The following is a 23,751-nucleotide window of genomic DNA, read 5'->3' as shown; positions in this document are numbered from 1 at the left end:
ACTAAGGATTTCCTATACGAAATGCCGCAGGCGCTGAACCATGTTGCGAGATACGGAGGAGCGGACATGGGCAGGCTACTGCATTCCTCGCAGTGATCACTCGACCACATCATGACCTTCCAGCAGGTTAGGTAAGGCGTCTCCCGGGTCCCAACAAGGGTAGGAGGAGGCACTTACCTGATGAAGCTACAGGTGGTGGCATTTCATGATTTTTGTATTAAGTAATTTCTCGCCGAGCACCTGCTAGAATAGCGCTGGGGAAATGCTCTTCCCTCTCCTGGAGGGAGAGCAGTACGGAGACCACATCCTACCGGAAGGAGGTTAACATGTGGAGAATACCTCACATGGACTTCAGACGGGGAAGTTCACATATGGAATGATGCTACTGGGGAGGACCTATCTACAGAGAGGGTACACAGCAACAGTGGCTGAGGCAAAGCAGAGCTCTGACAAGGGGAGACACAGGGTTCAACTGAGGGAAAACCGAAAAGTGGAAATGCATCATACGGGATTACTGAGGGGTGAATCACCACGTATGGAGCACTGAGCCCAAGTACACGGGTTCACCTGAAAAGGGGCATACTATGAGTACTGGGCCTAGCGGTGTCACTCCTCTGCAGAGTTCGCCACCGAATAGTGCTTAAGGAATTAAAGAGGTGTCCAGTGTTCACCAGTTACGGGGAATTGTTTAGGACAAGATAGCGCACATTATCACCTCAAGAGGGGAAAGGTGCAATGTAAGTGATAGGCCCGGCCTACCTGTTGTTACCCCGTAACACTCGGGTTGAAACCAGTTCTGTGCGCAGGTTGTAGAACCTCGCAAATGTATTGGGTGTAGCCCAACCCGCTGCTCTGCATATGTCTGCTAGAGAGGCGCCCCTCGCCAGTGCCCAGGAGGACGCAGCACCTCTAGTGGAGTGCGCCCGGACTCCCAAAGGGCACGGCAGTTCTTGTGATTGGTAAGCCAGAGAAATGGCATCCACAATCCAATGGGACGTTCTCTGTTTGGAAACAGCTTTCCCTTTCTGCTGCCCTCCAAAGTAGACAAAGAGCTGCTCCAAGCATCTAAAGCTCTGTGTGCAGTCCAGATAGATCCGCAGGGTGCAAACTGGACACAGCAATGACAAGGCCAAGTCTTCCTCCTCTGAAGGGAGCGCTTGCAGGTTCACCACCTAATCCCGGAAGGGATTGGTGGGAACTTTGGGCACATAACCGGGCCGGGTTTGCAAGATCACATGAGAGTGACCCGGCCTAGACTCCAGGCATTCGCTGGTGACAGAGCGCCTGCAGGTCCCCCACCCTCTTGATAGAAGTGAGCGCCACCAGGAGGGCCGTCTTTAGGGACAAAGTGCTGAGCTCGGCCTGCTCCAGGGGCTCAAAGGGGGCTCTCTGTAAGGCAGGTAGGACCACAGAGAGATCCCAAGAGGGAATCAGGCACGGTCTAGGGGGATTCAATCTCCTCGTGCCTTTGAGGAACCTGGTGATCAGGTCAAGAGGGTCTCCCATCCAGTGTATCATGATATGCTGCAATAGCAGCCACATACACCTTTAGGGTAGAGGGAGACAGCTGTCTCTCCAGTCCCTCTTGTAGAAAGGACAACACAGACCCGACTGCGCATCTCCGTGGATCTTCCCCATGGGAAGAACACTAATTCGTGAAGAGACGCCACTTCAGAGCAAACAGCCGCCTCGTGGAGGGGGCTCTGGCCTGAGTGATCATGTCTACCACTGGCAGAAGGCCTGCTAGGTCCTCTGCATCCCGTCTAGGAGCCAGACGTGGAGATTCCAGAGGTCTGGTCATGGGGGCCGGAGCATGCCCTGCCCCTGAGTGATAAGGTCCTGCCTCAGGGGAACGTGCCAGAGAGGGGCTACTGCCAGGAGCATCAGGTCTGAAAACCAAGTCCGGTTGGGCCAGTATGGCTGCACAGGGGTGGAGTCTCCACTCTCCATGGAGCGTTACCTGCTGTGAAAGCACGTCCGCTGCATGGATGAGGATGACCGGGAGGTAAGTGGCTCGCAGAGACTTCAACGTCTGCTGACTCCAAAGAAGGAGTTGGCGGGCGAGTTGCGACATGTGATATGAGCGTACCCTGCCCTGGCAGTTTATGTACGCCACAGTCGCTGCGTTGCCCGTCCGGATCAACACGTGCTTGCCCTGAATCAATGGCCGAAGCCTCTGCAGGGCCAGCAACTCTAGGCAGTTGAGCCCCGATACTGCCTGCCCGTTGCACACAGTGCCCCAGCCCAAGTTCAAGGCATCTGTCGTGACCACGACGCACCTCGAGACCTGCTCTAAGCGAACCCCTGCCCGTAGAAATGCCAGGTCTGACCAAGGACTGAAAGTTTGACGGCACCAAGGCATGATAGAGGTTCCGTGGTGCCATGCCCAACTTGGGACTCGAGTCTGTAGCCAGTGCTGGAGCGGTCACATATGCATCAACCCGAGGGGGAGTACCACCGCCGAGGATGCCATATGCCCCAGGAGCTTCTGAAATTGTTTCACCGGGACCACTACCTTCTGCGTAAAGGTTTTCGGGCAGACCAGCACTGACTGTGCACGCTCGTTTGTAAAGCGTGCCTTCAGGATGACCAAGTCCAACCGAGAAAAGAGATGCTCTGTGCCGGGGAGAGCTTGCTCTCTTCCCAGTTGACCTGAAGCCCCAGTCAGTCAAGGTGCCGAAGCACAAGGTCCCTGTGTGCACATAATAGATCTCGCAAGTGAGCTAGGATCAGCCAGTCATCGAGATAATTGAGAATGAGAATGCCCTTCTCCCTTAGCGGGGCCAGGGCAGCCTCTGTGACTTTGGTAAAGATGCAAGGAGACAGGGACAGACTGAAGGGGAGGACCTTGTACTGGTATGCTTGTCCCTCGAAGGCAAACCGAAGAAAGGGTCTGTGTTGAGGAAGGATTGATACGTGAAAGTACGTGTCCTTCAGGTCAATGGCTGAGAACCAATCCTGATGTCATACAGACGTCAGGATTCGCTTCTGCATCAACATCTTGAACGGAAGCCTGTGTAAGGCTCTGTTCAAGGCACGCAGATCCAGGATTGGGCGCAACCCATCCCCTCTCTTGGGCACGATAAAATAAGGGCTGTAAAAGCCCTTGTGCGACTTGGCTAAGGGGATGGGTTCTATCGCTCCCTTCGCCAAAAGGGTGGCGACCTCCGCCCAAAGGATCAAGGCATCCTCGCCTCGCAACAGGGTGGAGAGGACACTACTGAACCTGGGTGGAAGTCTGGCGTACAGGCTCCGATGGTGGGGAAGCCGGGGACGGCACCACAGGAGGATGGCCCTGGTGAGAGGTAGATGGGGCACGGGACTTCAGAGGCCTATAGGCAGCCGAGCCATGCTGCAGCAGGATGTGTTTGATGGCCTCCGTCTGCTTCTTCACCGTCGAGAACTGGTGGGCGAAATCCTCGACAGTGTCACCTCTGCATCTCTGCAAGGTTGAGCCACATGTGCCGCTATTGGACCACCAAGGTGGACATCATCCGGCCCAGGGCGCGCATAGAGCGAGGTCGGTCGCGGTGCACAGTTCCTGCATAAGCCCTGGGTTGGTTCTACCCTCGTGCATATCTTTGAGCGCCTTGGCCTGGTGGACCTGCAGGATGGCCATGGCATGCAGGGCGGAAGCGGCCTGACCCACAGCATTGTAAGCCTTCGCCACTTGGTCGGTCCCTCCAGGTGTCTGCGCCCTGCGGGCATAAATGCACCACGACAGCGCGCTCTACCTGGGGAAGCTCGACATATCCCTTAGCTGCTCCGCCGTCGAGGGTAGTTAGGATGGACGAGCTGGCGAAGCATGTACGGGCAGAGAAAGGTGCCTTCCAAGACTTACCGAGCTCCTCGTGCACTTCCAGGAAGAAGGGCACTGGGGCAGGGCACAGCCGTGAGTCGCGCTCCGAGCCCAGGAACCAATCATCTAGCCGCGAACACTCAGGGCAGAGCGGAGGGTTCCAATCCAGCCCAATGTTCATGGCCGCCCGGACAAGCACGGCTGCCAACTCAGTATCTGCCTCATCCTGAGCTCTACCGCCTGAGAGTGGGAGCTCAGAAGATTTGTCCGCTTCCAAAAGCAGAAGCCCACCCTCCGATGCTGCAACTGATAACTCATCCTCGTCGTGAGCCCCGAACGAGATATTAAATCCTTCCTGAGGTGGACCGCCTACCTCACTCGTGAACTCTACCAGGTAGAATGAGCGTGCTGGGGGCTGGGAGGCACTCGCCGACACAGCTGCCTGAGTTTCAATGCAGGACGGACTGGGTCGGGAAGCAGCCGCGGTGGCTCTCTGCTTCACAAAGAAGGAAGAGTGCCACGACTGCAACGTTCTTTGCAGTAAGAACATGACTCCTCCATGAAATCTGCCTCGGCATGCTGGCAAACCCAGCACTCGAGACAGATCTCATGGACATCCGGTGGGGAGAGATAACAGCCGCACCCAGTAGCACAAAGGCGAAAGGACATCTTTAAAAAGATGGCAATCGTTTGTGCGAGCTCTTTTAGAGAAAATATACTCTTTTGGAATATACTCTTTTAACACCTGTGGACTCAACCGCCGAAGCGCCCAGGGGAAGCACAACACTCGACCGTACGAGGGCGACCGCTAATATGCGCGTTAATTCCAGCAGCAAGTTATAAGGTGATGGGACGAACACACACACACACACACTTGCGCTCGGCTCCGAAGAACAAGTCTGAATGAGTGGTGCACGCCATCTCCTTTCATACCCGTATGTCCAGGGCGGAGAGTGGCATGCAAATTCCACTTGCCAATTTTCATTGACCTTTTCTGAATAAAGCAAAGTTGATTGGGGCTCTCAAGAGCAAACCCCTAGTGTCACTACATCGACACAATGTAGAGTGAGTGACAGACAGGGAACTCTAATATTCTCTGCTGTCTGGCACAACAGATAACTTTGTGGTGGATCACAGCTCTTGTGTCAGAGCCTGTCCGAGCAACAAGATGGAGGTTGAGGAAAATCACATCAAGATGTGCATCCCATGCACTGATATCTGTCCGAAAAGTAAAGAACCGATTTACCATACTTCACATGTCTTTACCAAAGAGCAAACAACCTTTAAAGTTGTTCTGAAATATGTCAAAAATGTATGTTTGTGTATTCTGTTGTACGTGGTGTTCAGTGTGTGATGGAATAGGTACCGGCAGTCTTCAGACAGCTCAAACTGTAGATTCCAGCAACATTGAGAAGTTTGTCAGTTGCACCAAGATCAACGGCAATCTCATCTTCCTCATCACTGGCATCAAAGGGTGAGTCTGAAGTCTTTCATGCTGACAGAATCAGGTTGTCCCAGAAGACTTTTGGGTTTCTCTTTGAACAGTTGTGAACCATAAACGCTGCCATTAGTATGTCAGCTCCTTTTGGTGCAAACATTACAGTCAAGTTCTGAGATATATAAAGCTGACGTTGTAGTCTGCTTTTTTGGAAAAAAATCTGTAGTCATGTGATCTCCGGACTTGCTCCACGTTGAAGTTCATTCAAATGTAAATTAGTTTCACCCCATTTTAAAGGCCATCTATGAAAAATCTGTGCACTGAGCACAATTTTATTAAATAAAAAAAAAAAAAAAAAAATATATATATATATATATATATATATATATATATATATATATATATATATATTATCAGGTTATCAGTTATCGTGCCAAAACATTATTGTTTTTATTATTAATTAATCTGGGCTACAAAAAGAGTAATTTGGTGAATATTTACATAAAGATCAATGTAATGGAGCCAAGACTTTGTCACCATAACTGTTTATGGACTAATTCACAATTATTAATGCATAATGTTTGAAAAAAGTCATTTTTATTTGTATAGCGCATTTCACAACACACATCGTTTCAAAGCAGTTTTACAGAAAACCATGCATTAACAAAAAATGAAACTGTAATTTCTATAAAGTCTTAGACTGATCATTGTGTAGTTAGATTAAATATGATTGTAAATTGTGTATAAAAATTGTATAATTAAATAATTGTATTTAGAACCCCTGTGAGCAAGCTGAAGGCAACTGTGGCAAGGAACACAAAACTCCATGAGATGTTGGTTATTGTAGGCTCACTATGGGGGCCAATTCCCCTCTGGCTAACCAGCATGAAAGTAATGCCAATATTAGTTATTTATGTGCAGTGCAGGTCATGGTTTAAGATTAGTAAATTAAGTGTTAAGGTTCGGTGTTTAAAAAAAAAAAAAAGATATTTTATCAACTGTAAGATAAATGACTAATGTCGCTGAAGTCCATCCTGGATTAACTGCAGAAGTTTACATAGATGTATTGTCCTCTGTTAGTTTGCTGATGAAGGCCTTTGTTGTCAATTAAATGATAGTCTATGTATTCCATTTCAAGAGTGTAGTCCACCAATAGACAAAGGTGATGCTGGCAAAGATCAATGAGGTGCATCACAGTTCAACCAGCTGGTCATTTCGGTGAGGTTCGATGGGGTCCATCCTAAATCCAAGGTTCAGGCAGTGACATATGAATTATCCGATATCTTACAGGAGTTGGCATCAGTTCACCCTCTGAAGTCCATTGTAAAAGACTGAAGTGATGTCTGGCTAGCACCGGCTGCATTTAGTCATCATCACTCAGAGACACACAGCAGTGGAGTCCAACACCAAGTAGGAATGTTGCTGGTTCTGGCCGGCTTCTGGTAACCTTGGGATATGAATCCCGAGGTTGAGACATGAAAAAAATTTAATAATATTAGCGTAGATGCCATTCAATTTTATGCATATAAAATTAGATCATGTATATAGATCATGATAGATGTTTCTGGTTCTTACAGACCTAACTAAAGCAGCCTAATTGTAAGTTGATGGATAAATTAGGTGTATGCCTGGCTATATTGATGAGTCTTTAGTCTAGACGTAAATTGAGTGAGTGTGTCTGCGTCCTGAACAGTGTTAGGGAGACTATTCCATAGTTTAGGAGCCAAATAGGAAAAGGATCTACCTCCTTTTGTAGATTTTGATATTCTAGGAACTATTAACAAGCCAGAACTTTGTGATCGTAATGAACATGATGGAATATTGCATGTCAGAAGGTCAGTTAAGTACTGTGGAACTAGACCATTGAAAGCTTTGTATGTAGTTAACAGAATTTTTAAATTAATACCAAATTTAACAGGTAGCCAATGTAATGATGATAAAATGAGGCTAATGTGATCATATTTATTGGTTCTAGTCAGCACACTGTCAGCTGCATTTTGAACCAATTGAATTTTATTTATTGAACTTGCTGGACATCCTCCCAGTAATGCATTACAATAATCTAGTCTTGAGGTCATGAATGCATGAATTAGTTTTTTGTCATCAGCAATAGAGAGCATGTGTCGTAACTTAGCAATATTTCTGAGGTGGAAGAATGCTGTTCTACAAACATTGGGAATTTGATTTTCAAAGGACGGATTGGTATCAAATATAACACCCAAGTTCTTTGCTGTAGAAGACAACGTAACAGTACATCCATCAAGAGTCAAATAATATTTTAGCAGCTTATTTTTTAGAGGTTTTTGGTCCAATATTTAATACCTCTGTTTTGTCGGAATTGAGTAGAAGGAGATTTCTGGCTATCTGATCATTGATTGCATTGATACACTCTGCTAATTTGGAGAATTGTGAATTGTCGTTGGGTTTAGTGTCACGGTTGGGGAGTGGGGGAGGATGAAGGACCCAAAAGCAGAGATAGAGAGAGAGAGAGAGTTCAAGTTCAACTTTAATAATTATAATTCAAGCAGTCAATTCTAGACACGCCAGTGCCAGCTGAGGCTTGCAGAGAAGCAAAGCCACTCCAGGCTAGAGGAGAGTGTGTTCGTGAGGGGTGTGTGTGACTGTGGAAGTCAGGAGCCCTCGGATGAGAGTCAGTTGAAGCTAATGAGGTGCAAATGAAGCCCAGACGAATCTTCCCGAGACACGGGCAGAAATCGAGGAATCCTCCTCCTCAGTCTTGGGCACCAAGTGACAGGGGTGAATGCAAGCAGACAGGTAACTGCACTTCAATCAACCGGCAGCCAACCGATATGCAAGCTCGTCCACTGAGGGCCGTAGAGACCGGTGAGGTGCAAGTGAAGCCCAGACGAATCTTCTGAGATGCGGGCAGAAATCGAGGAATCCTCCTCCACAGTCCTGGGCACCAGCTGGTGAGAGTCAATGCAAACACCACACCTCAACAGACCAACCAACAGATACTCGAGATCGTTCCAACTACACAAGAGAGAGAAGTTAGACTTCACCATAAACAGCACACATGTCAACAGTAATGGAACAATAAACTGGCAAAGAAGGAGAGGAAACACAAGGAATAAGGAGTGCAATTAGGAGAAAACAGGTGGCAGCGGGCATGATACTCATCACTGTGATCAGTGTCTCCACGGGATCGATCAACGTTCCCATGGATATGCTGATCATGCGTGCCATGACATTTAAAAAAAAAATAAAGTTGGATATCATCGGCATAACATTGGAAACTTATTCCATGATTCCTGATAATATCTTCCAGGAGAAGCATGTATAAGGAGCAAAGCAGAGGCCCTAAAACTGATTCCTATGGCACTCCATACTTTTGTTTGATTTGACAATTCCTCGTTTACACATACAAAGTGATTGCGGTCTGATGAATAGGACCAAAACCATGCTAATGCAAGTCCACTAATACCAAATTAATTCTCCAGCCTTTTCAAGAGAATGTTGTGATCTATCATGTCGAAGGCAACACTTAGATCTAAAAGTACTAGAAGAGAAATGCAGCCCCGATCAGATGATAAGAGCAAGTCATTTGTAACTCTGATAAGTGCAGTCTCTGTACTGTAATGGGGCCTAAATCCTGACTGAAATTGTTCATAAATACCATTTCTCTGTAGAAATGAACATAGTTGGGAGGACACTACCTTTTCTAGTATTTTCGACATAAATGGTAGATTTGAAATTGTTCTGTATGTAGCCAGTTCTCCAGGATCAAGCTGTGGCTTCTTAATAAGCGGTTTGATAACTGCCACTTTTAAGTTTCTTGGGACATGTCATAAGGATAGCAAGAGTTAATAATATTAAGAAAGGGTTCTGAGATTACAGGGAATACCTCTTTCAAGAGCTTAGTTGGTATTGGATCTAACATACATGTTGTGGATTTTGATTTTTTGATAGGTTTTGTTAGCTCTTCATGACATATGACAGTGAAGGATTGAAGTTGCTCATGAGGAGACACTGTTTTCTGAGGTGCTGTGACAGTTGATTGTATAGTTCCAATTTTATTTCTGAATATTAACATTTCATCAGTAAAGAAATTCATGAAGTCATTATTGTTGTGCTGCGACGGAATACCTGGTTCAGTCGATGATTTATTCCTAGACAATTTAGCCACAGTACTGAATAAACACCAAGGATTGTTGTGGTTATTTTCTATGAGTTTGCTAAAATATGCTGACCTGCCAGCTTTTAGTGCCTAGCTGTAGCTACAGACACTATCCTTCCATGCACCACGAAATACCTCTAATTTTGTATTCTTCCACTTGTGCTCCATTTTCCAAGCTGCTCTCTTGAGAGCATGAGTGTGATCATTGTACCATGGTGCGGGGCTATTTCTTTAATTTTCCTAAATCGAAGGGGGCGACACTATCAAGAGTGCCAGAAAAGACTGTATTTATATTTTCTGCTATTACATCAAGTTCTTCTACACTTTTTGGCTTACTGAGTATGTTAGACAATTCTGGAAGATTATTAGTGATGCTATGTTTAGTGGTCGAAAGAATAGTTCTACCTGAATGATAGTGTGGTGTAGATTGTGTGACATTAGCTGATCACAGCAAACAAGAGACAAGGTAATGATCCCAGATGTCATCGCTCTGCGGTAGAATTTCTATAGGATCATTTCAAGTTCGACCTTAATCAAATCATTTCTAAATGATTTAGTGAGGGGTTTGTGTTTGGTAGTTCGGGGAACAGACACAGTCTCTATGTGATATCTAGGTGTTGCAGTCTCTGTGTGTTGTAGTTTATGTGACCTGTGTGATGTCTCAAGGCTGCTAGCAGATATTCGGATTAAGTTTGTCTGCTTCCTGACCTGGGCTCCAGTTAGTCATATACTATCACTATTAAGACTATGAGCCAAATTACTAGAGAGGAGAGTGGCACCTTCCCTGGAGGGATGGAGTCCATCTCTCTTTAGCAGGTCAGGTCTACCCCAAAAACTCCAATTGTCTATGAATCCTTTGCAATTCTCCAGACACCACTCAGACATCCAGCCTACTATAAACCTCATCACCACAATGAGCAGGGAGGGGGCCAGAGCATATTCCAGTGTCTGACATCATTTTTGCAAGTTCACACACCTCTTTAACATTATCTTTAGTGATCTCCGACTGGCGAAGCCGGACATCGTTAGTGCCGACATGAATAACAATTTTAGAATATCTATGTTTAGCCTTAGCCAGCACTTGTAAATTTGATCTGATGTCAGACGCTCGAGCCCCGGAAATGCATTTAGCAATGGTGGCTGGAGTCTCTATTTACACGTTCCTTATAATAAAATCACCAATTATTAAGGCTCTTTCAACATAGTGGGTGCACTGAGTGGGGAGAATCGATTGGAAACCCTAATAGGAATGGGAGAGTGGTGTTGCTTTGCTGAGTGAGTATGCCGCTGAGATGTCACCCAAACGCCCTGCTGCGGGAGCTCTTCAGACGGAACCAAAGTGTGTGTGTTGCTCGCTGTACTACCCGCATCCAAAACAGTATCTACTGGCTTCTCTTTCTCACTGACCTCCACTAGCGTTCGAATGAGTGTCTCTAACTCATTAACCTTCTCCGTCAGCCTGACTAATTCCTTACATTTATCAAATGTGAATCCCTCACTGCTGACAGAAGAAGCTATAGTAAACATGTAGCATGCAATGCAGGAAGAAATAACATGAGTGGATGCCATGACTTACCACAATTGTTTGTTGTTGTTGTTGTTTTTATGGTTGTTCTTGAGATTTATGTGGTTCGATGTGTTTGCTGATCAGCAGATGTTTGAGATTGATGCAATAATCTGTGTAAAACACAGTGAAGAAAACGAATGCATACAGTCGAGACACGAGATGTAGACAAGCAGAAAATGAAAAAAAGAGAGAAAACGGGCACGCGCTGTAAAATACATGCAGTTGAAACAGTAAGCAGAAAAACCCGAAGCACACGGTAAAATGGCAAAGGATAAAACGTATAAGAATAAGCAATGCTTAGCAGGCTAGTAAGCTACAAATACTTGTGCAGCATGCCAGCAGCAGTTTTAAAAAAGACACATGATCTACTGTTGATTAATTACTGCTCATGCAGTAATTTTAGCCCATATGATAATGTTTACTTTATGGTGATGCTAATTTAATACATAGTAGGTGACTGTAAAAGTGGATGTTTTGTTTCCCTTTTGTGTATGTATGACCTGGAAGCACAGATATTTCAAAAGAAAAGTCCCTAGTGTATTTCGGGCTTGTTTATAAACAATAGTCCTGCATTATGCACCAAATCTTTATTTTTGTCTGGTTATTATTGAGATTTTAGTTGCACATCAAACACATGTGGGATTTTACTCATTTTGAACAAATAATCTTTTTTTTTTTAACATTCAATAAATCAATTTTAAAAACTATCAGCCGATTTATCAGTTATCTGTTACCTTTTTTCACCGCCTTATTTATCGGTAGCTGCACAAGGAAGTGTAATTGAGCTTGAAATCATGTTTGTGCCTAGAGATTGCTATGGCAAGATATACAGTGAAAAAGGAGTTATGTATATTTTGGTCTGTTCTCACCCAAAACCAACTGGATCACTTCAGAAGACTTTGATTAAACTACTGGAGTCTTATGGACAGGGTTGGGGAGTAATGGAATACATGTAACGGGATTACGTATTTAAAATACAAAATATAAGTAACTGTATTCCACTACAGTTACAATTTAAATAATTGGTAATTAGAATACAGTTACATTCAAAAAGTATTTTGATTACTGAAGAGACTATTTTGCATTTTAATGTCATTTGTTTCATTTAATATTTAGTCCTTTCAGATGGAAAACATTTATACATATAAATGATGCGATCCAAAGTGCATTTGAACAGCAGTGAAACACTTTCTTATGATGTGTTACATTCATACAAGCAGACAGAGAAGTAAGTTTGAAGTTTGGCGCAGAAGAAATAAAAATAAACCTTGTGTAAATTGTCAGCTTTACGCCAAGCTAAAATGCTATTTTTAGCCATTTTACATGCACATGTTACCAGGCACGATAAAAAAATTTTATCAAGAAAATTCATGTTGGATCATAATTTCTTTTTTTCTAGTAAGACCTTTGATATTAGGGCAAAATTCGTATTCTTGATAATAATTTTTATATTGTTTTCCTGTACAAATATCTAAAAATCCTTAAAACAAGATCAGTTTGATTTATCTTGTTTTAGAAACAACACTGCATAAGATATTAAGGTTTTTCAGAAAATGTATTTTGAACATGTGTATTTTAGTTTTTTTAGTCAAAACAAGTGAAAAAATCTACCTGTGCTGAAGAAGTAATCCAAAGTATTTAGAATATGTTACTGACCTTGAGTAATCTAACGGAATACGTTACAAATTACATTTTACAGCATGTATTCTGTAATCTGTAGTGGAATACATTTCAAAAGTAACCCTCCCAACCCTGCTTATGGATTACCTTTATGCTGACTTTATCTGCTTTTTTAAGCTTCAGAGGTCTGGCCACCATTCACTTGCATTGTATGGACCTACAGAGCTGAGATATTCTTCTAAATATCTTGTGTTCTGCAGAAGAAAGAAAGTCTAAAGACGCGGTCACACATACAGTACCTTCTCACGGCGAAACGCCCGCGGGGGCAAAGATGGCATGGGCAGAGCACGTGTGAATCCAGCAAAAATATAACTGTCAAACAGCCTTTTTTAATGCTGCACTTTATACTCAGGGAGACTTAAGTAAAAAAGAATTCAGTAAAAAAGTGATTTTCAATTCAGCGATTTCGCCCTGTCAAAGTTTACCAAACTTGAACTCGAGGCGAAATCAGCGCAAGGAAATTCTTCGCCACGGGAAGTCCATTGTTTGAATTTCACGATCGCACCAATTCCCATTGAGATGACTGTATTTCACCCGTGGAATTTTGCCGTGCAAAGGTATGTGTGACCGCGCCATCTGATGGCATGAGTTTGAGTAAATGATGAGATCATTTAAATTTTTACTATGCCTTTTTACACACCAAAATTAAACACCAGCTAAAATAGCAATAAAAAAAATGCCTATGTTTCACGTGTATAATATATATCATAGTGATGTGTAGGAATATTTCAGGATTATTAAACTTCTAAGAGTGGCAGAGGGCTGCTCTGAGATAAACATATCTAAATTTCACCCTCAAAGTTGGCTGTAAAGGAAACCCATTGTTGCAACATAGCAACTAAATTTTGCTAAGAAACGGCAAGATTGTGTACAAATGCACTTTGACACAATGTCCATTTGCATTATTTTTTACTCTTGGCAGACGCTTTTATCCAAAGCAACTTACAGTGTGTTCAAGGAGTACATTTTATCACTATTTGCATTTCCTGGGAATTGAACCTATGACCTCTGAGTTTTCGTGCTATATCAGCTGAACTACAGGAGCTTTCACAATATAACTCTTGATGTCTTCATACTCTTTTGTATAACAGAGACATGTATCATGGCATCGGAGCCCTGGATCCTGAGCGACTAAATGTATTCCGCACCGTCAGAGAGATCACAGGTGAGATGATAATTTAGTAAAAAAAATAAAAAATAGATCTGTTTGAATAACATGTCACATGTGTGATATCAGCCATACTGTTGACAATCAGATTAACAGTTTTCAAGCCAATAAGTTTCTCAAAATATTGTTATATTCAGGGTTCGTATAAGGTGCTTGAAGTAGGTTTTTTCAAATTTAAGTCCTGGAAAACCCTTGAAAATAGCCATTTTTTACCAAGAAGTGCTTAAAAAGTGCTTGAAATACAGAAAAAGTTTTTAAATACTTTGCATAAATCATTTAATAAATTAAATGTATTTATTTATTTTTGGAAAAAACACAATGACAGACCACTAGACACTGCTGAAGCAGGCAGCGCATAGATGGCGCTGTCACGTGGCACCTGTTACTTTTGGCAGTGCTGTTCAGAATGGGCCAATCACAATCAATTTACTGGAGGAACATTTTTAAAATACTTTGCATAAATCATTTAATAAATTAAATGTATTTATTTATTTTTGGAAAAACACAATGACAGACCACTAGACACTGCTGAAGCAGGCAGCGCATATATGGCGCTGTCACGTGGCACCTGTTACTTTTGGCAGTGCTGTTCAGAATGGGCCAATCACAATCAATTTACTGGAGGATTTTAAAAATATATATTTTATAGATACTGCTGTGGCAGATATAACAAGTATGAATCCTTGCAACTATCAGTTTCAAGTACAAATTACTCTCCAGAGTGAAAAAAATTATATGAGATTTAAAACGTTCTGAGATTTGAATGCAGATCAGTGGAGGATTCAGTTTCTGTGAGCCATCAAGCACCACCTTGTGTATAGAAAGCTTTGTGTCTCACAGAATAAGTTATGTCTGGCAACATTAGGTCAATATCAAAATATGATGACAAACATGTCCGTTGACTTTTAGTCATGAAAAAGCTTTCAAATAGCAATAAATAAATAAATAATTAAATGTATTATTCTATAACCTAACCTTTAAATATATTAAATGGCTTGACTCTGTTTTGCATATTTTTTTTTATTTTTTAGAAAATATATTTGAAATCAATTGCCTGGAAAAAAAATAAATAAATACTTGTCCCCTTCAGCTGGTACACCACTTCTATGGCATTTAAAGTTATTTATGTATTTATTTTGTACTTATTTTTAATACAAGTATTAGTGCAAGGCCGAACAAGTGTGCAAAAAAGCAAAACAAAATTATTATTAATAATTTAAATAATTTTAATATAATGTTTGTCCCTTAATTTCATGGCATTGGTGTTATCAATGTTAAAACTTTTTTTTTTTTTTATGTAAATACAAAAAGTTATGGAAAATAATTTTTAAGGTCAAAGTTCAAAGGCTGCTTAAATATGCATATAGTGATTTTTCCTCAACATTTTAACTGTAATATTTTCACACACACAAAAAAAAAATGCTGTTGTACATAACTGAACCCTCAAAATTTGGTGTTGTAACCCATTTAACCCTCATTAGTGTCAACTTAGTGTTAGCTTGCTTTGTTCATGAAACAAAATAAAATAATAAAATAAAAAGCAAGAACAACAGCCAAGTTGTCCTTTATGAATAAAAATATTATATAATATGTTATAAAATGTTTACCCTCAGCGTTTATGGGCAAAAACTGAACTGAATGGGAAATTTCAATATTTTGTAAGTTGGAAAGTCAAAATTTTTTGAGAATGACCCATTTGCAATTTGGTTCAGTTCCTCACATAAATCTGTTGTGTGACTTTAGAAAACATGGAACACAGCACATGAGTCATATAGACTACTGTTTACGGACCCAGTTATTCAATTTTGATGAAAAGTGCATTTTAAGGGAGCACACTACAATTGCATATCAATTTCGTCATGAATGAACCAATAATTATTACTGAGAATATGAAGTTAAAGATGTACATTGAGATATGTTGTACTTGTAATAAGTGGTGTTTTATAAAAATAAATTAACTGAATGAATAAAATATTTTTATTTAAAATTAACAAATAAAGAATTAGTTTTAATGACATCTCGAGCATAGTCCTTGAAAACAAATAAAAATGTGCTTGAAAGTCCTTGAATTTAACTTTTAAGCATCTGTACATACCCTGTATAGTATTCTTGGATCCTTATTTTTTTTATATCTGGTGAGTTTTGTACTTTTGTTTAACAGTATTTATAGTGTAATAAAGTCTAATGGGTTAGAACAAATGTTAGTAATGTTAGAAGGCTTTTATTATATTCGGATCTGGTGTGATCTTACACCAGATATTGCATTTAATGGTGTGAAACATATTGAAAATCTGCAGTAAGAAAGAATTATGACTATTGTCCACCATGCAGTTTCCATTCACACATTTGCTTTGTGAAAAAAACAAAAACAAAAAACAAAATCACCAAAAGCACCCAGTTTCTGGTACAGACATACTCTCAGTTTGTAAATGGATCTACAAAACAATGCATTGTGTGCAAAGTATCACTATTAGCCTACTATTACTCATTCTTAGGGTTAGGAATTTGAACAAATCATGCAACTTATTCAGAATAGCTATGCTTTTTATACTTTTCTAATAATGTGCTTTTAATTTTCTAATCTAGTTAGTGAATAATAGGTCATTACATAAGTCATATGTGATAATTCCTTCCAAAGGTTACGTGAACATCCAGTCCTGGCCAGAGAACATGACTGATCTTGGTGTCTTTTCCAACCTTGTTACCATAGGAGGAAGAACGCTGTATAGGTAAAATAATAATAAAAAATAATCATTTGTATGCTCATTTTTTAGTGGTACAGATTATTATTCATTATTATTCCATTATTCATTTTAATTCATCCTTTTAATGCAGTTCAGTTCAGAAAGTTTTTTGTTTGTGCAAAATCACACCAAATTTTGCAAAAAGCGACACTTTCCTCTCTCATGTTGTTTATGGTAAAAAACCATAATCATGATGTCCCTTTCAATTTGCTCCTTAAATATACTGAAAGTTATTTTTTGTTGTGTTTAACCTCACCAGATTTAAAAAGTACATGGTATAAACTAGGTATAAACTAAATGTTTTCCTGAAGAACAATTAAAAAATTACAACTAAACAATTTATAAAATTGCTACCCTTACAAAATAATTGCAGCAGCAGTTAAAGACCATGACATTTTATATAATTAGATATACAGTATATCATGGTACTAAACAATATTCATATACCATGATGTTTACATGCTACTCTATAGTACTGCAAAGTATACCATGGTTTTACTATGATTCATGTCCAATAAACATGGTAATGTCATGTTACTTTTAGGTACTTTATTTCTGTTTCTTAGCTTGACTGGCATTTTCTTTAGGCAGAGTGATAGAGGCTATTTACACTATAGAGTAAAGAGCAACAAAAAGCATCTTCTTTGCACTACAGTAAGTGCAAATAGTGTTAAATGATATTTGAACCCCAGTGCAAATAGTGGCAGATCCTATTTGAACTCCTAATTAAATACTAACATACAGCACACTGCAGTGTATTTGTTGTGTCCCACAGACACACCACACCAACCCCTGTCCCTAAACCTAACCTTCCCTTATCAAAATTAACCATGGTTTTCTTTAATGACAGACTGAAATCAAGATCTTTGTTTCCATTTGCTCTATGTTTGATCTAGATTTGTTCACATTGAATATAGAACAATTTAGAACTCTTCTATAACTCTTCTTTGCTTTGTCAGTGGTATTTCTCTGCTGATCCTGAAACAGCGCTGGATCTCTTCACTGCAGTTCCAGTCTCTGAGAGAGATCAGCGCTGGTAACGTCTACATAACCAACAACAGTCAGCTCTGCTACTACAATACAGTGAACTGGACAGGCCTGTTCCGCACCAGCACCCAGAGAGCGCTCATCAAAAACAACAGAGACCCTAGAGAGTGCAGTGAGTGTCTTTGTGACTACAGCATTACTACCAAATAAGTTTGAGGTTGGTTTGAGGCATACTGGCGAATCTACTTCAATGGAAAATGACAAGTAATTGTCTCTGGTTTTTTCATTTTCTCTTATCCTTTGTTAGTTTTGCCTATTGGTGACCGTCTTAAATTTTCAACGCTGTTACCATGAGTTTTTATAGTAAACATTTGATTAATGAATACTGGATAATTGAAGAAACATTAGCATTAAATTTTCTTTTCTAATAGCATCTTGAAGTGTCATGACTTTGAGACTTTGGTTCATATTTTACAGTAAAATAAAAATAAAAAATACATTAAAAAAGCATATTTTTAGGACATTACGATATTTTTGCACTTTTTCGTGGCAAATAATTATTACGACAATTAATTATATTAATATTTATATATTGTTATATATGTTGATAATAATGTCTGGACAATTTTTTTTTTTTTTTTTTAAGTCAGCATAAATTAAATTCTGTTAATTAAATGTTACCATAATTAATACTTTCTTTACATTTTATTTACAATTAATGTCTTTTTTATTCATAATTTGTATTACTGTAATGGGAATGATATTTTTTGCATTCTAGTAATGAAAATTGAAGGAGAAATGTGCTTAATTGTAATGAAAATGATTTCACAATGCAAAATATCTTAATGGTCCTGAAAATATGCTTCATTTTATTTATCCAAAATACAAGTTTATATATATATATATATATTTGTAGTTAAATATGAATTTGACATGTTCCTGACAGATTTATAAGATCCATTCTGTAACAGCTAAATGAACTGTACATTTGTGAACCTTGTTACAGTCATAGACTATCTAATCATTCATAATAGACCAGTCAATTAAGTCTGCCAGTTCTTGAATTTCCATATACATTACCTAGACATATTTTGAACATAAAGGTAATTATTTTATATTTTGAACATAAAGGCAAATATGTTACATAAGATAAGGATTGGACTGATGAAAACCAAGTCATCATTTTCTATGAAGGGCTGATGGAGATGTTGACAGTTAGCGAACTGCCAAGCAGTGCTTAATGTAATTACTGTGATAATAAGTCTGTGGTGTGCAGGATCAATTGTGCTGTTAGCTGACTCATTCATTTGCCTCTTTTCCACACTGCTGATCACAGTAGACTGCTATACCTGGATTGTACAACAGTCCAGACAGAGAACTTCCGAATCCACACATAGAGAATTTTTTTTCATTAACAGTTGATGATCCCAGTTGACTATAAAGGACATCAATTCATTTAATGCTGGATTTTTATTTGAATTGTATATATTCATTGATAATGTTCGTATAGAGATAAATATTGATTTGTCACAAAGAAAAATTTAACCTCTTAACCTCTAACCTTTTTGGTCTTTGTGTGTAACTGCATTTCTATATATGTGTTTCTCAGCCCAGCAAAAGATGGTCTGTGATCCACTATGTTCAGAGGCAGGATGCTGGGGTCCTGATCCAGGCCAGTGTCTGTCTTGTAAATATTTCAGCCGAGGAAGGACCTGTGTCAAGTCCTGTAATCTTTATGATGGGTAAGTGTTAAAAAGGAATGGAGAGCAAACTAAGCTTTGACTATATGTGCATAATGAAGAAAGGAAAACTGCTGAATGTAGTTTCACATTGAAATTTTGAAATCTTTGATCTTTCTCTATTCAAACAACATCATCACACTGGAAATCAACATGTAGCTTTCGAAAGTTCATATACCCTGAAGTCAACCTCATTCAGCAGAATTTCTCTGACAGCATGTTGCTCGAGAAACCTCCGAGACATGGGTTATGTTCCCATGGAAACCAGAAAGTAATCAAGTTCCCATAAACAATGGTTAGCAATATTCTGAGATTGCATTTTTGCTCTAAAATAAAATTTTCACTTCACTGATGGTTAGGTTTAGGGCTGGCATTTGGGTCAGGGTGTAGAGTTAATAAAATATGCATTCGTGTTGCTTGTAGCAGAATTTTCTGCTGCCGAATTCACATTTTGATCAGTCTTATTAAAACTTTGTTTTGTAGATGATTTTGCCCTTATGTTTCCTATCTAGTGTACTCTTTTACAAATTTAAGATTTAAGCTTATTAAAAATCTCACATCCACTTATATTGTTAGAATGTGTTGTATTATAAAAAATCTAAACAGTAGCAAGAAAGTCATCATAATATTTGCATACTGAATAGCGTTTGTTCTTCTTTTTATACATATATTTAATATATTTTATGTATTGCTTGGTGGGTGTTCATGTGGGAGACCCGGGTTCGAGTCCAGCCCGGGTAATTTTCCCAGCCTGTTTCCATCTCTCTCTCCCTTTGCTTTTTTGTCCTCTCTCAATTATGTCTGTCAATAGAAAGTGGGAAAAAGCCCTGAAATAAAATCTGTATTTCACCGTTTTGATTTGTACATTTCTACACATCAAATGGTGTTGCCACGGTTACTGCAGGATTCTTTTATCAATACTATCTGTCATTTAGATTGCACCTAGCCCCTAGTCTCTTTCTAAACACAATCATATATAAACTTCTGCCTTGGGGATGTGAAAGAAAAGATTTAAATAAAAAAGTAAGGGGGATGGCTTTCATCTAAAAGTTACAAGTCAACACTTTTTGGCCAGTGGTAGGCTATTGCACAGGCCAAAATCCAGCTAATTGTTACTTGGCCTGTCTCTAGTACTCAAAACACACTGCCATCTGTGAATGACAAAAAGGAAACAGTCATCCGACAACAAATTTACATTTTAGTCTGCTGGGAGTTTCAGAGAAGAGCTCTTTGGTTGGCACTGCTTTGCTGCTGTAGTCATTAAACAATGGCAACTCCCAACTCTGACCAATATCTGAATAGGATTCCCCATCGTAGAAAAATGTAATTTAGTTCCAAACAATAATCAGCTGTGGGGGAGTGTCAGGATTTTAAACAATGAGCAAGAGTCTCATTACAGTCAATCAATTGTGCTTTAAATCACTTTTTATTGTTGTGAATCTATGAACTAAAGGTTCAGAACTGAGACTAGTTAAATATATATTTTACTTAAAATAACTGGGGTTAGAGTTTCTGATTATTTAGAGAATTAGTAATTCATTAACTGACATTAATTTAATACATTTCATTGCAGTTAGATGTACACTCTTGTACAAAGGTACAAAGTTAAACGTACATTTCTGCAGTGTTTATTTACAATAATTAATGTCTTTGAAATTTATTTTCAGGCTATTTGTCACATCTCTTTAAAAATGTAAACACCTCTATGTCAAAAGAATCAATTCAAGCACTGCATATCTGTACCCTTAAGGTTCTTAGGGTACAATTATGTACCCAAAATTTTAACTAGAGGTACAAAAAGGTTTGCTTTTAAGATACCAATCCAGTGACTGCACATGCACCTTAAACAGTAGCTTTTTTTCCTGAAAGTTTACTCTGTTTATTTACTGCAGCAATTTTATATCACTAACTTTACTTCAGTTGACTTCTGAGCATGGATGAATATGAACAATTTGACTGGTAATACGTTATTTCTTAAAGGTGTTATATCATGAGAAATCAAATTTTTTAGACATTGAAACATACTGTAACTTTCAGAACTTAAAGCAGGCTTTGCAAAGAGGCTGTTTTTGAAGAATGGGGCAATTGAAAAGTACACTGATCCAACAGCACACCCGTCACACTGTTTCCCATGTGGAGGGGGCTTTTTTAAAAGGAACAGCAGCAAAAACAGGCCTTTTTATTATGTGTCAAAAAGAGGATGGAAAATGGTTGTTAAAAAAACTAAAAATACATTATAAAATGTATAATTATACAATTATAAATAAAATAAAAAAAATACATAAATGAATAAATAAAATATAAAAATGAATATAGAGTATGAATTAGTCCATGTAGTTGGTTTGGGACATAACATTAACATCCATCAGCATTATTACACATTTTCAGTGTGGGAAACTTCAAACTATGCTTCTTTTCTAATCTTGCATGAGTGCTTGTTTACTCGATTTCCAACTTTATAAAATCAAAGAGATTACTTTGATCCTTACTCTCTTATTGACACATTTATTGAGACTCTTCTCTTTTCCTGCTTGGAACCACTTCTTAAAATCTCCCTCTGAACCACGGGCTGATGTAAATGAACAAAGGAAAGGGTATTGATGGCTCCGCTAGGCAGCTCTTCTGCTGTATCTACCACAATCTGAGCCGCCATCTGCTTAGATAAAATTTAAAGAGGGATGTTTGTTCTTGCCTCTCAGACCAGTACCGAGAAAGATTTTCCCAATTAAAATGACATTATTTTTTTTTTATGGACTTTACTTAGCTGACTGGCACATTAGCCAAGTTCTCTGCAATGTGTGAATATTGTGTCTGCACTACAGATGGTTATCATTTAAGATGACATGGAGGATGAATAAGGAACAAAAAATACATCACTAAAATGCTTTTGGTTGACTGGCATGTTTCAATGAGTGGGGGTGGTGTAGTGGGCTAAAGCACATAACTGGTAATCAGAAGGTTGCTGGTTCAATCCCCACAGCCACCACCATTGTGTCCTTGAGCAAGGCACTTAACTTCAGGTTGCTCCAGGGGTATTGTCCCTGTAATAAGTACACTGTAAGTTGCTTTGGATAAAAGCATCTGCCAAATGCTTAAATATAAATGTTAAATAAGGAATAAAGGAATCTTCACAAGAAAATATAACATTTTATTATTATTTATGATTTTTTAGATAAGATTTAAAATAGTTTAGTAAGGTTTGGATTTGCATTTCCTGAGGAAAGTACCAGTGCTTGCAAGACAGCAATATGCAGCAATTGTGCTACAGTTTTAAGTAAACTTAGGCTTTAGGCTTTAGTTCTATGTAAATGAAATGCTGCATAAAAGCTGCTTTGGCGTTGTCATTAAAAATGACTCAATGTTCAGGTAAAAACATGCAAGGCACACATGACCAACAGGACCACAATGCATTATGCAAATAGATTTGAAAAAGAAGACCAGTTGCAATTTAGTATGCAAATAGTATTGTTTTAGTATCAAGTATTTAATATCGCTTTAGTATCAATTTAGTATCGCTGCTGGTTACATTTTGAATGCTGAACATTCTAACAATGAGCGTGTTTACTTGCACATCAAAATGCTGATAACTACCAAAAATCAGTTTTGTCTAGAAATCATCAGATTATTCTCTGCTTGTGATGTCAAAACATAAACAGGCATGTGCACAACACTAGTGTACACTGGATAAGCTGGTAACTAAAAATGCCAGTAAAGGTGTTTACATGCAGTGCAAAATTGGCAATGGGCAATCTACAGTATAGTAACTAATTGGCAAATCTACCGGTGTTGATAATTTAAGCTTAAACCATTTATGACCTTATGACTTAACCCTGATAAAGGAAAGCCATTTAATGTGTTTACATGACCTTAAAAGTTGTCGGCTTATTATGCAAAATCGGTGTAAGATCATGCATGTAAAGGCACTCATTGACAGTCAATGAAAGAGAACGGAAATTTGTGCAAGTTTACAAATAACAAAAAATAGATGGCACACTAAATGCTGTAATTAGTTTAAATGGAGTTTGAAATTTCGCTTGAAGCTCAGACTGAATAAATTGAAGATATTTAATATTTGGGGTTAGGGTTTAGAGCAAACCCCTAAACAAGGTACTGTTTAATCTTTTTTCCTCTGAATGTACTGTATTTCATAGTGATGAACCTTTTGCTTTGTATGTTTCAGAGATGTTCGAGAGTTTGCCAACGGTTCTGTGTGTGTTGAGTGTGACAGCCAGTGTGCAAAGGCAGAAGATAAAACTGTAACCTGTCATGGCCCTGTAAGTAAAGCAAGCAATGCCATTTCAAATACCCTTTGATCTACAATGTTTCTGCCCCTTACCATTTAACCATCAGGGACAACTGTTATATTTTTAGGTAGTATGGATGTTTGTGTAAATTACGTTAATAGTCTACCTCAGTTTTGCCTGTAAAACTTCAAAATGCAAGTGGTCTTGAAAGCAGATGAACAAAGCTGTCAGATTCTTATGATAACCT

At 39.4% G+C, this 23,751-nt stretch overlaps 1 protein-coding gene across 1 annotated transcript in view; it reads left to right on the top strand.

Moving 5' to 3' along the window:
• The window catches only part of LOC127445110 (receptor tyrosine-protein kinase erbB-4-like), a 333,014-nt gene that overhangs the window by 267,567 nt on the left and 41,696 nt on the right, over positions 1-23,751 (top strand). Inside the window, exons 8-14 of the mRNA XM_051704909.1 lie at positions 4,915-5,028; positions 5,147-5,273; positions 13,714-13,787; positions 16,429-16,519; positions 17,494-17,693; positions 19,131-19,263; positions 23,441-23,534. Coding sequence (XP_051560869.1) covers positions 4,915-5,028; positions 5,147-5,273; positions 13,714-13,787; positions 16,429-16,519; positions 17,494-17,693; positions 19,131-19,263; positions 23,441-23,534 — 833 coding nt within the window. The remainder of the gene's footprint in view (positions 1-4,914; positions 5,029-5,146; positions 5,274-13,713; positions 13,788-16,428; positions 16,520-17,493; positions 17,694-19,130; positions 19,264-23,440; positions 23,535-23,751) is intronic.

The sequence above is a fragment of the Myxocyprinus asiaticus genome, chromosome 8 (assembly GCF_019703515.2).
Source record: "Myxocyprinus asiaticus isolate MX2 ecotype Aquarium Trade chromosome 8, UBuf_Myxa_2, whole genome shotgun sequence".
Taxonomy (NCBI): domain Eukaryota; kingdom Metazoa; phylum Chordata; class Actinopteri; order Cypriniformes; family Catostomidae; genus Myxocyprinus; species Myxocyprinus asiaticus.
This window is presented reverse-complemented; position numbering and strand designations above follow the sequence as displayed.